This window comes from Phoca vitulina, unplaced genomic scaffold, assembly GCF_004348235.1.
Source record: "Phoca vitulina isolate PV1807 unplaced genomic scaffold, GSC_HSeal_1.0 scaffold6, whole genome shotgun sequence".
NCBI classification, from domain to species: domain Eukaryota; kingdom Metazoa; phylum Chordata; class Mammalia; order Carnivora; family Phocidae; genus Phoca; species Phoca vitulina.
This window is the reverse complement of record NW_022589709.1, coordinates 68,677,332-68,691,098: the sequence shown is the minus strand read 5'-3', so window position 1 is coordinate 68,691,098 and position 13,767 is coordinate 68,677,332. Positions and strand designations below refer to the sequence as shown.

The 13,767-nt window shown below is 39.9% G+C and overlaps 1 protein-coding gene across 1 annotated transcript in view; it reads left to right on the top strand.

The window, feature by feature from the left end:
* STK32A (serine/threonine kinase 32A) overlaps positions 1 to 13,767 on the top strand; it is a 125,327-nt gene that overhangs the window by 92,713 nt on the left and 18,847 nt on the right. The window contains exons 8-9 of the mRNA XM_032404427.1: positions 7,016 to 7,113; positions 11,588 to 11,704. Coding sequence (XP_032260318.1) covers positions 7,016 to 7,113; positions 11,588 to 11,704 — 215 coding nt within the window. The remainder of the gene's footprint in view (positions 1 to 7,015; positions 7,114 to 11,587; positions 11,705 to 13,767) is intronic.

The following is a 13,767-nucleotide window of genomic DNA, read 5'->3' as shown; positions in this document are numbered from 1 at the left end:
GGTCCATGTCTGGTTCCTCACCGTATGTGCTGACTGGTCCTGGTACCCACAGAGCCCGATCTGTCCATGGAGTTAAGTCTTCCTGGGGACCATAACGTTAGGAGACAGACAGCAGTGTTTGAGCGTGTGTCTGGATTAGCCAGAGGGTGGGATCCAGCTTGTGAGGGACCCCGCCAGTAGCCTGGAGGGAAGGCGGTTCCTATTGGCGTGGCTTACTAGAAACACCACCAATTCCAATAGAGCTCAACTATATCAGGATCTTGGAGGTGCCCCCCAAGCACAGGGTGCTTGAAAAGCTCTTCTGGTAATTCTGCCATGCAGCCAGGGTTGAGAAACTCTGCTATAGACGAGGAGTGACGTCAGCTATTAGAAGCAACTAAAGAGAGATCACCCCAGGGCATTTGTGTTAGGATCCCTCTGCCTCCACTCTCCCTCTTCCATGTCCTAAAAGAAATGGTACTTTCTAGGAAAAGGGAGAAGGGATATGACAGGCAGGTTAGCAATCTTCACACCAAGGGGGCTGAATCTAGCCCCGTGGTATGAGAGAGCTCTGGATCAGACTTGAGATTAGTCTTTAAATTCATAGGACTGAATTTTAAAGTTTCTGAAGTAGATGTTTTAATGGGCAAAAAGGATTAAAATGTTTTAAGCAAGAGACTATGAACTATCATTAAGGGAGCCCCCTACCCAACACAAATGGGAAGCTAGACACTGCATAGTTGTTGCAGATGATGGAAGAAAAAAACCTATTTCTGCTTCTACCTTAATTAATTGAGATGCTTAAAGCAGATAATTCACTGGTTAAGCCAGTGGAATTAGGGGGTGGAGTGAACTGTACTGACTAAATATGGTCAGAGTCATTTATGAGCAAAATATTTGAACTTGAAATCAAGGGTAAGAGCAAAGCCACTTTTAATATGTCATTCCCTTCCTCGTATAACTAGAGAGAGGAAAAGAAAACCCCTACATACAGGGCCACTTCACTTCCCAAGAGAAGAAATCCTCTGGGAAAAAAAAATAAGTCTTATTTTAGATGATATTTGAACAACTACTAATTTCATGGCTTCCTGTTACCAGTGCGGGGAATAAATCTCCTTTGTCACTTCTAAAATAATGGACACATATAATTCAGCCTATTTTCTGCCTAAAACTCACAGTTCTCAGATGATAAAAGGGAATATCTGAGCCCGCTGGTCTGATGAATATATTCTGCAGGTTTCCTGGGTTTCCATATTAAGGGCTATTTTCTTGGAGCCAAATCAGAATGTGCATCTGGGTTTTCTAGGCTTGGTTTCCATGGTGAGAGGAGTAAAGGGAGGCTACCCTTCTTTTCTCTCCCCAGTGATTTTAAATACAATATCTGTATAATTTAATTCTCCTCATATTTGGCATTTCGGGCCCTTTCACAACACGGAGCTAGGAAATTGGAGTGCATTCAAGGTTCTCTCTGCTTTTCCAACTTCACCCTTATAATTAACAATTACCAATATTTATTGAAAGCTTTCTATGGGCCAGACACTGTGTTAAATGTTTAACGTTCATTTATTCATTTATTTTTTTCTCAGCGACTCTATGAAGCAGACTATAATTACCACCATTTTACAATGAGAAGATAAGAAGCTAAGTGATTTGCCCAAGATCACATGGCTAATAACTGAAAAAGCTTAGATTTAAAGTAAGCTCTGACTACAGAAAGTCAAGCTTCTTCCTGAAAGAGAGTTAAAGGAGAAATTTATTAGAAATTATCTGTGGTCCATAAAAGGTTGTAAATCCATTTAGGTAAGCCAAACTGTTAGAAATGTTTCTTGTTTCAGTATAAATGAGTATCTGTCATCCCTTAACTCTGAATCCAAAGGTTGCCTTTGCCTTTGATTTTTTGGTAAGAGTCTTTCTAAGAGGTGTCCTAGGTAGAAATCTGCTGCTTCTTTTTTAAAAATTATGATCCAAATTTGGTAATATCTAGGTAACAGACATTCACCAGCACCCATACCCATTTTTTAGCACTCCTGTGGGATACGAATTAGCAGTTATAGAAAGAAAAAAATATTCTTTTTTTAAAGATTTTATTTATTTATTTCAGAGAGCACCTGTGCAGTGCACCTGCAGGTGCGTGAGTGGGGGGAGGGGTGGAGGGGGAGGGAGGGGGAGGAACAGTCCCAAGTCGACTCCCCGCTGAGTGCGGAGCCTGACACAGGGCTCGATCTCAGGACCCTGAGAACATGACCTGAGCCGAAACCAAGAGTTGATGCTTAACTGAGGGAGCCACCCAGGTGCCCCCAAAAGAAAAAAATATTCTAAGAAGAAAGAAAAAAAACAAGGATGAAATACTGACGATGATAGGAATATATGACATCTACTAAGATGAGGTGCTGAGCACATTCGTTATACAGCAGTTTCTCCCGGTTCTGAACCACCTTCCTTTCAGCTCCCTACTCCCTCCCCTCCTTCCTCGCCCTCCCTCCTACCTCTGTGTGAATATATTCCAGATCACTTAGAGCTTAACCAGTGAAAACATTCTTCTCTTCCCAATTAAAAACAAAGCAAATTCACTATGGAAAATGTGTAAAATGCTGATAAGCAAAAAGAAGTTAAATTAATTTCTCTCCTTGTAGATATTTATGGTTTCCTTCCAGACTTTTTTTTTTCCTGTGCACACACACACATTTTTTTTTAAAGTTGGATCATACTGAATTTTTGTAACCTAAATTTTCACTTTATGATATAATAACAATAGACATCATACAATGAGCAGTTATCCTGGCCTGAACACTTTGCTAAGCTTTTAACATTTATTAGGCCATGAAATTCTCAAAGCAACCCTGTGAAAGAAGTTCATAATCACACAGCGAGTAACTGGTGGAGCACAAAGTTAAACCCACATCTGAAAACATCTCGAGCCGTAGCACTCGTGGTGATGATGATGGTGATGATGATGAAGAAACAATGGCCAACGCTGAGCTCTTCCTAAGTGCCAAGCACTGTTCTAAGTGCATGTATGACATCGTTGAAACCAAAACTTCCGTGAGGCCAATACTATTGTTATTCCCACTTGAAATGTACAAATTGAGAAATGAAGCACTTTGCCCCCTGTGGAGGAAGGGATACCGCTGTGAGGGTCAGAGCCCGAACACTCTGCTATGCTGGGCGACCTCTCTCGTCTCCAGGCTCCAGGTGTAACCTGCCTCAGCCAGAATTGCACCTCGTTTCTCTCTGACTTACCAGAGCCTGGGTCTTGGCAAATGATACTCTGCTTCTTTTCCCATGCCCGTGTAGAGAACTATCATTTTTAATGATCGTGTGCTCCAGAATTAGAGGACTGCATCAAATTGAACCAATTCTTTATTGTTGAATGTTAGGTTGTTTCTCATTTTGAAACATAAATAAATTTGTAATGAAACTCCTGTTAGCAGAAATAGGTCCTGCAACTTGTTTATCTTTGTGATGAAGTCCCATTCAAAGAATTCCTGGTCAGTGGATATTTATGTGTTAATGCATTTTCCTCCTGAAGGTTCACATTGATTTCTGCTCATTTATTCTGAAAGTGTCTGAGAATATTCAGTTCCCTGCATTCTCAGCAGGGCTGCACAATGAATATCTTTAATCTTCCTGAAAAGATCATTTAAAATGGTCCCTCGTGATACTAATACTGAAATTCTCTGACTTCTTTTGTAAACTGTGCATATTCTTTGCTCATTTTCTATTAGGGTGTTAATATTTTTATCCTATTTCTTATTGACTATATAAAAAATTCTGGAGCCTTATATATTCAGAATATTATAGTGTATCATATGATTATAGTGAATCATTATAAATATGATTTCCTACCTTTTAGTTTGCTGTTGTTCTTATGACATTTTTATGTAATGAACTATTTTTTTAACATCATCACACCATTAGTCTTTTTTATAGCTTCTACCTTTTTTATTATTTATTTTTTTTAAGATTTATTTACTTATTTGAGAGAGGGAGAGAGAGTGAGCATGCAAGGAGGGGAGGGGCAGAAGGAGAAGGAGAGAGAGTTTCAAGCAGACTCCGCACAGAGCGCGGAGCCTGAGGAGGGGTCCAATCCAATGACCCTGAGATCCTACCTTACCTGAGCTGAAACCAAAGTCAATCCCTCAACCAAATGCACCACCCATGCACCCCTATAATTTCTACCTTTGATACTATTCTTTTTTTTTTTTTAAGATTTTATTTATTTATTTGAGAGAGAGAGAATGAGAGACAGAGAGCATGAGAGGGAGGAGGATCAGAGGGAAAAGCAGACTCCCTGCCGAGCAGGGAGCCCGATGTGGGACTCGATCCCGGGACTCCAGGATCATGACCTGAGCCGAAGGCAGTTGCTTAACCAACTGAGCCACCCAGGCGCCCTCTTTGATACTATTCTTAGTAAGACCTTCTTATCTCCAGATTTTGGATATGGTTACCTAATATTTTTAATACTGTTATAGTTTCATTTCTTTCCTTATTCCAGTTACATATAATCTTGACTGAAGATATGTCATAAGGATCTGACTTTATTTTTTGTTAGATCATTAAATAATTGTTCTGAGATGACATATCAAATAAGACCTTTTCTATGTTGATTTACAATATCTTCATCATAAACTAAATATCCTTATATACCAGCATCTACATGCTGCGGGTCTTCAAATCTTATTACAGCTTTATAATATAATTTAGTACATGAGATGCAAGTCTATGTCTTTATTCTTTTTCAGAAAACCTTTATTATTCACAGATTTTTGGGGTAGATGAAATTTAGAATATTTTTTTGTAAATTTCATTAATTATTTCTGTTGCATCACAATTATGGATTAGGTTTGAGGCCCTTTCTTTATTTCTTGACCAAGAATCTACTATCTAGGGGCATCTGGGTGACTCAGTCAGTTAAGCATCTGACTATTGGTTTCATTTCAGGTCAGGATCTCAGGGTCATGAGATCGAGCCCCACATCAGGCTCCATGCTCAACAAGGATTCTACTTGTCCCTCTCTCTCCCCCTCTGCCCGTCCCCTCGCTCTCGCTCTAAAAATGAATAAAATCTTAAAAAAAAAATCTTCTGTCTAGGTATTGTAAAACCTGAAAAACCAAGTGATGGAAATCCAAATAGCCAATAGACACATTAAAATGTGGTCAAGCTTATTAATAACCAGGAGAATGTCTATTTAAACCACAATGAAAGCTCAATACACACTTACTAGATTGGCAGAATTCAAAAGGCAAATTAACACCAAGCGTAGGTAAGGAAGCTGAGCAAAGCAACTCTGATACCCTGCTGGTCACCATGTTAATTGGTACTACCACTGGGGTAAATAGTTGGGCATTATCCAGAATGTGTGAAGACGCACATCGTATCCCCAACAGCTCCCCTTCCAGGAACATAACCTATAGATGTGTGGACTTTTAGGAGCGTTCATGACAGCATTGTTCACAATACTGTCAAATTGAAAACACCCAGATGTGAGGCATTCTCCTAGCACAATGGCCTGTTCCTCCCTCAGACTTCGCTCTCTCTAAGTGAGATGCCTGTCACCTGTCACCCAGGGTACTGGTAAGGGAAAGTGGAAATAAAGCCCATTTCCATCCAGTCTAGGGGGTACCGTGGGGTCAGGGCCATCATCTCCCAAACTGATGGGGAGCTGTGACTTAAAGATAGGAGGCAGTGATGTGTGGGAGATGAAATTACTGGGGAATGAGGCTCTTATCTTCAGGGTCAGTCCTGGGCATCAGGATGTCAACATTCTACCTCGGATTGGATGGCGTCCGCAGGATTTTACTTGGGACTTGAGTACCCTAGCTAGGTCAAGACCATGTGCAGGCCTCACGTCATGCCAGTTTCTTTTGTCCAGAGCCAGCGCCTTAGTCCCAGAGGCTTGGGTCAACTGTGGATAGCTGTTGACAAGTAAAATTCGCATTCCTATGAATGTTTGCCTCTCCAGAACCGTGACTAGTTTTTGGAGCACTTCCTAGGGGCCAAGCATGGAGCTGAGATTTGCGCATGCATTATCTCATTTAATGTCTCACCTCTCTAAAGATCTTCTTATTTTGACTTTGCTGATGAGGGTTCTCAAGCTTCAGCAGCTGACTTGTTCAAGGTCAGAATAAGTGGTAAAGGCAGGTTCTGACCCCAGACGGCGTGGCTCCAGAGCTAAGAACTGCCACCCTTGCTTGTTGACTTGACTCCTTGTTGTTTATTTAGTCAACACATTTCTGTTGAGTGACCCTAAATGCCAGGTTCAATGTTAGACGCTAGAAGTGTAGTGGTGAGCACACCGCCCTTGCTTTGTGCTTTACCCCTCACGAGCTAGGTATATTCTTGGAAGAGTATGAAGAAGGTGCACAGGGCATCAAAGTGCTTAGAAAATGCATAACTAGGGGTCACCATTGGGGTCAAAACTGACTGTAGTTTTGCCTTCCCTTGGAGTCCTTTCAAATAACTATGTTACAAAGTGTAAGTTTCTCCACCTGATGTGAAAGCTTCTATTTCTCAGAGTGCCCACTCCCTCCTTCTCTCTCCCTCACTACCAATAGTAGGCTGTAAATGCTGTCCTTGGGTCTTCTAGATGACTGAGATGGAGAGCCAATCCAATATACCTTGCACCAAATTCTAAGTGTTGTTTGCAGCAGGAATACACATTTCAGTCCGTTAGCACAAACCTTTCAAATCAAGGCAACAAATAACATCTTCCCAGCCTTCCTGATTTTAGGGTCCGCTGAACATTTGAGGCCTTACGGGATCCAATTTTTAATAGTTACGGGATATAAATAAGAGGAGAATTTGCCCATCAAGGCCCGTGCATGCCTGTGTGTTGGCTGATGAATGAAGCCACTGAGACGAGAAAACTAGCCATTTTTGCCTGTTGCAAGCAATCTAGCAAGCGCTGATAAACACCCACAGCAGTGATTATTCCTTCTATTTACCCTGGCAATGTGCCTTAGGAGGAACACGTTGGGAGCAGAGATTTGTTAATGTCCCAGGCTGTAAAACGGACCTAACTTTTCTGTATTTTCAGCGCCTGAGATGTTCAGCTCCAGAAGAGAAGCAGGCTATTCCTTTGCTGTGGACTGGTGGTCCCTGGGAGTGACGGCGTACGAGCTCTTGAGAGGCCGGGTATGCTGGAATTGCGTTTCTCTTTGGTTACTCTTCCAAGTTTCATTTTTAGAATGAAAGAATGGATTTTTTTTTTTTTTTTCTAAAATCAAGCAGTTTGTTTGCAAGGTGAAAGCACTGTGCCATGTGATACTTGGGATTTGGGCACATATTCACTCTCCTACATATGGATCCAAGCATGTGAGTTAACATTAACTGTAGATAAAATTAAATGAATAATATGAGTATTATAAACTCCCAGGGAGGGAAGATCAGGGCACCTCACTAAATATCTTGTGGAAATATATTTGTTTGTTTAAAGAAAAGCACTTTGCAGTCACAGTACAGGATTCTAACTTCGACATAGTTCCTCAATGTGAGTGTGAATTATTAATACAACACCTTCATGCCCTGTCTTGTTGGATTCCTCTCTGTCATTTGGCTCCTGGGTTCTGAGTTTGGGGGGCAAATTAGAGTGGCTTCCTTTTAAAGAAGGCATTTCTTAAACTAAGAAAATGCCTAGGAAGAATTTTGCCCAGAAAATATTTTTCCCCTCCCATACGGTTTTATCTCTGTGGTAGTTCTCTGTGATATGATGTATTAACATTGTCAGATTTACTTTTTTTCTTTCTATTTTTGGGGTGGGGGGAGGTGAAGAAAGGGTACTAACAGATTATTGAATTTAAATCCATTTTGTAAAGTATTATCCTTGTGAGTTTTTCAAGGTATATCAATTTTTACATAATCTCTTCTATATTATTAGATTATAAATTCATTAAGGTGAAGCGTGTGCCTTATACAGTTCAGTATCATCCCCAGTATTTAACTTTAAATAGAAACATACCAAGTGTGTATTGAATGAATTGGGGGACAAGGCACTATATCAATTCTGCCACATTCTAGCAAAGAATCACCAAGTGGGCTGTAGGTAATTAGGTTTCAAAACCTAGCTAATCACATTTAATTACAACTATCAACACAACGAGATCACAGAGGACGGGCGCTAAACCATGATCTCCTCCACATTTACAAATTCTCATTTATAGACCAATATATGCCTCAAAGACAAACATGCTTGACATCTCTGTGGTTTCTGAACTTCACTGCAATCTTGATGAATGGTCCCCTTAGCTATTAACCTGCTTTGTCTGCATTGTAAAGGCAAGGTCCGTCTTTTCTAGCCTTGGGTTATCCTTAAGTGTCAGCTTCCAATAGGTACACGCATAGTTTTGCACTAATTATATATCCTTGGCTGCAACTCTTTTGCTCTTGTACTCCTGAAATAAGACCATAAGCACAACAGCTCATTTTCTCCCGTCTAATGTTTTACTTTTTCCACCTTATTCATTCTTTATATTCTTGCTCTTATTTTATATGCTGGGTAAGAATTGTTTGATATACCCTGTCACTGCACTCTGTAATTTCTTTATAGCATGCATTCTGTTGATTTAGGGGTGTGTGTATGTGTGTGTGCAGAGTCTATATAAATAGTTATGGTTTCTGACAGTCTCCACCAGTGTAGAAATCATGTCTCTCTTATTCTTGTATCCCCAGTATCCAACAGAGGTGCTGGGACATCATGGGCATTCAGTGAATATTTGGCAAATGAATAAATATGCAGTTCTCGTAGTTGATGAATTAACATGGATTTAAAGTTTTAGAACGAGAAAGATAAGTTATTGTATAAGACAAAGGCAATTTGACTATTTTTAATAAGTTGACAGATCATGAGGATTTTTTTAAAAATATTAAGTTCAGTCACATGGCCTTCTAAAGTAAAAGGAAAAAAGTACACTTAAATTAGTTGTCTGTGGCATTTATCAGTTAATTTATTCATTTATCAAATCCTTTTATGTTTTTAGTGAGGAACAGTAAGTTTAGAAGCAGCAATGAAATGAAGAAGGAAATTAGAAGAAAGAAAAAAGTGTATACCCGTACATATATAACCCTGGAAGCTGAAGCTGCCAAACCTGCCCCAGCTCTTAAGGGTATAAGCATGGAGTGAATCCCATGCAGTGACCCACGGTGCCTTTGGCTAGTAAACACTCCATAAGCATTGATCATGGTGAGAAGGTACCCAGCACTTCCTTTCTGAGACTAAGTTACACAGGTTATCTCCGCTCTATTGTTACTGAGACAGATGAATTATCTACAGTCCTTTATTCAGTCTTGTGGGAAGAAAATATGCAGGAGATGTGTATGTTTAGACCTTGCATAAAAAAAATAAAGTTTGGCCAGTCTCCTTTTTAGGGAGTCAACTCCTAGCACTTGGTGGTTCCCCAACTAACTTGACATTAACATACCATGTGTAGAGTTAAGCCTTTCTTCACGTCACCTTTATTGATGACTCATCTTGCTGTTCACTGTTCACATTTATATCCACCCTTCCTAGCCTGTGTTCAAGAATAATACAAATCTCTCTCCTGCATTGTGTGTAATATGTGTTAGCTGCTCTTTGGAGAACTTTACATGTATTATGTCATTTAATTTTTCCAACAATCTCATGTGGTGGTTTATTTTACAGATAAAGGACAGATGAAGGAACAAACACCAATCGAGTGCCTCAATTTAACACTCAAATCCTTTTTTGCCTCAAGATCCTAATCACATTACCTTTGCTTCCCCCAGGCTTTTCTTGAAATTCCATTAGTTAACAGTGTAATATTAGTTTCAGGTATAGAATTCAGTGATTCATCATTTACATGCAACACCCAGGACTCATCATGACAAGTGTCCTCCTTAATGCCCATCACCCATTTAGCCTGTCCCCCTGCCCACCTCTCCTCTGGTAACCATCACTTTGTTCTCTATAGTTAAGAACTTGTCTCTCAGTTTGCCTCTTCCCCCCACACCCTCATGTTCGTTTGTTTTGCTTCTTAAATTCCACACATGAGTGAAATCATATGGTATTTGTCTATCTCTGACTTATTTTGCTTAGCATAATACTCTTCTAGCTCCATCCACATCTTTGCAAATGGCAAGATTTCATTCCTTTTTGATGGCTGAGTAATATTCGTATATATATGTGTGTGTGTATATATATATGAAGTGATATATATATATCACTTCTTCTTTATCCATTCATCAGTCAATGGACACTTGGGCAGTTTCCATAATTTGGCTATGTTGATAATGCTGCTATAAACATCAGGGTGCATGTATCCATTTGAATTAGTATTTTTGTATCCTTTGGGTAAATACCCAGTAATGCAATTGCAGGATTGTAGGTAATTCTATTTTTAGCTTTTTGGGGAACTTCCATAGTATTTTCCAGAGTGGCTGTACCAGTTTGCATTCCCACCAACAGTATAAGAGGGTTCCCCTTCTCTACATCCTCGCCAATACCTGTTGTTTCCTGTGTTGTTAATTTTAGCCATTCTGACAGGTGTGAGGTGATATCTCATTGTGGTTTTGATTTGTATTTCCCTGATGATGAGTGATGGTGAGCATATTTTTCTGTGTCTATTAGCCATCTATAATTACATTACCTTTTAATACTGATTTACAACAGGAAGAATATTAAATTCTTCCATCTCTCCCAATTTATTCCATCAATCCACAGTCATTTATTAAGTTCTTGAAAGGGCCAGGCACTTGATGAATGTACATATCCATATTAACTGTCCCATTGTTGCTTAATCTAATATGGAAATTGTGTTCATTCGACAAACATGTAACGAGCACCTAGTAGGTGCTAGGTCCAGTGGACACAAATATGAGTAGGGGATGATCTCTGGCCCTAAGTAGCTCACAGTTCACACAAAAGATAAAAACCCCTAAATCTAGTTTATGAAATAGAGAAATTAATATAGGTAAAGGCTGCTCTCTAGTGGACAGCTGTGAAAAATATAACAGAACCACTGTTTTCTTTTCCCCAAAGTTAAAACTATAAAAGAACTTGGTTCTCTCAGAGGTAAAAATACTATGCCTCATCATAAAGTTCTCCACCCCACTCCACAGAACTAGCAACTCATAGCATTTTGGACTGGAGTTAAAGTTTTCTGGGTAACATTCTATCCTGAACTTATTACCGATTCAAAAAGCACAAAGAGGTGGAGTAAAACTCTGGATCTCTTTATAATCAACATTTAAGTAACAATTTTTTTTTTAAAGTTTCATTTACTGAGCACTTGTCCCATGTTCTATGTAAATACGTACGTAAGCTGCCTTACAAAACAGTCCCAGATTGGTATCTCAGAGGTGGATTTAGTGTACAGAAATGTTTCATTTGGCCCAATGGACTTACTAAGTTTTTAAAAATTCTGAGATTTCACAGGAAACTAGAGATTTCTGGTGTCTTTTTTTTTTTTTTTTTAAATAAAAGATCTGGCAACAGTAGACCACATTTGCATATGAAAACAACAATCAGCTGGAAGGGATCAGAAAATGATACTGAGATTTTACTGGTTGAAAATTCAGCTTGGGAACATGGGCAAAGGAAAATTTTTTCTTTACCCTGTAAAAATGAAGACTCTTCCTTTTTCTCGCCCTCAAGAGACCATACCATATTCGCTCCAGCACCTCCAGCAAGGAAATTGCACACATGTTTGAGACAGCTATTGTGACTTACCCCTCTGCCTGGTCACAGGAAATGGTGTCACTACTTAAGAAGGTAAGAAGGAGGACTGCATGACAAAAGGAAGTGGTAAAAAGAAGCATGCCCTCTGGTTTGGGGTGAGAAGTTAGTTTATAATATTGGCGGCAGCCACGATAATACACATTTCTAGAGTGGGCTTTGCACCTAACAGCTTGCAAACACGTGGCTCCATTAAGGCAACACATGTGTCCTCTTGTTGAGCCATGTCAAACTCAGTGTGTCCAAAATGGACTTCCTGATCGCTATTTCCTGGACTTGCTGTAATGTTCCCTTTCTCAGTGAGTGGCCCCTCCATTCATCCAGTTATGGAAGCCAGAAACCAGAAGTCACTCATCATCCCCATATCCAATTCATGGCCAAGTAACCTGATTTTGTAAATATCTCTTGACTCTGTCACTTCTCTTTATCTCTACTGCCATCTCCCCAGTCCTATTACCATCAGGTCTTCCCTTATAACTGGTTTGTCCTGGACATTTTTACACACTCCATTCAGTTCTCCCCTCTGCCCCATACTGATCTGTTCAAAGCAAAATTTATTGTCTTCTCATCGTTCTCAGAATAAAGATCAAAATAATCTGTATGGTATAAAGGTTCTGACTACCACTCAAGCTTTATTTTGGACTTTTGTTCCCCTTTTGACTACACATAGACTTTTTTCTCTTCTCCTTTTCTTCTCCTTCCTCACCATCATTTATTATCTCTTACCACAGGGCCTTTGCACACACTCTGCTTGGAACAGTGCCCCCATCCCCAGCTCCTCCAGCTCCCTCCTTTAGATCAACACTACTCAATGGGATTCACTTACTGGTTCAAGTCCATGCATTGTTCCCTACAGGTCCATGAGAAGTATAGAAATTGAGAGAAGCATTTAGAAACTGTTATAGCAATGTGATACTGCTGATGCCTCTAAGTACATGGTCAGTGGACTCATCTTACTGAACAGGGTATTAACTCAAATCACAAGTTGTACATGGTACATACTGATCTCACTGGGTAGGAAATTAAACAGAAAAAAATTGGCCCTTCTACATAGATAGTTTGAGAAGCACAGCTTTAGATCTCAGCTTAAATATCACTTCCTCGGGAAGCTTTCTTCTGTTGTAAGCTCACATAACACTATCTTTCCTTCATACTATTTTTTTTTTAATTTGCACTTATGCATTATATGTGTGTGATTCTTGGGCTAATGATTACTGTCTTCTAAGGCCTATGAGGAGGGACCACATCAGGCTTCTTCACCATGCTACCTTGGCACCTAGCACAGAGCCTGACAGGTGGTAAAATCTGGTATTTGAATAAACGAGGTCCATAGTGTCCATCAGATTTTCAGGGTGCCCATGTTCATGGAAAAGATTAATGGCAACTGTAGCAGCAGCTCAGTAGTATGCACTGAATGATTATATGTAGGTAAGAATGAGGAGCCCCACAGGATGCACTTGGTTTTCTTTGAAGAGGGAAAATCGCACAGGTTGTGGTTGGTGAAGGACAAGAGCTTTGAGGGCCTAGGGTTCACACCTGTGCCTCCTGCCTTTGGGGTCAAGTTCCCTGTTTTGGAATAGGGATATTGATAATGTCAAAGATGAAGAAGGGAGGGGTCATTTTCCATAAGCAAATTGTCCTCAATTTCAAGATAGCCCTCCTCACCCCAAAATTACACTCCGATGATCCATGGCTATAGTCTCCAGGAGTGTTCTCAAGCAGAACTGACATTTCCCATTTGACCAACAGGACTGATGTGATATTGACTGTGGAGCAGTTACAGGGGGCAGGGGGGGGAATCTTTAATCACACTTAGCAAAACCCCAAACTGTAACAGTAATCTTGGTTACATCTTATCTGTGTCACATCCAATATATTTTGATTAATTGTATGAACAGCTAAAACTTTTAGTAGGAAATTAATTTCATTTGTAAAAACGCATGAGCATTCACCACCTAATAAGGACAGACCTTCTCTTAGGTACTTTATATACATGGCCTCATTTATTCCTAGCTACAACCATACGAAATAGGCTATTATCCCCTTTTTATAGAGGGCAAACTAAGGTTTAGAGGACAAACTTGCCCTTAGTTAATAAA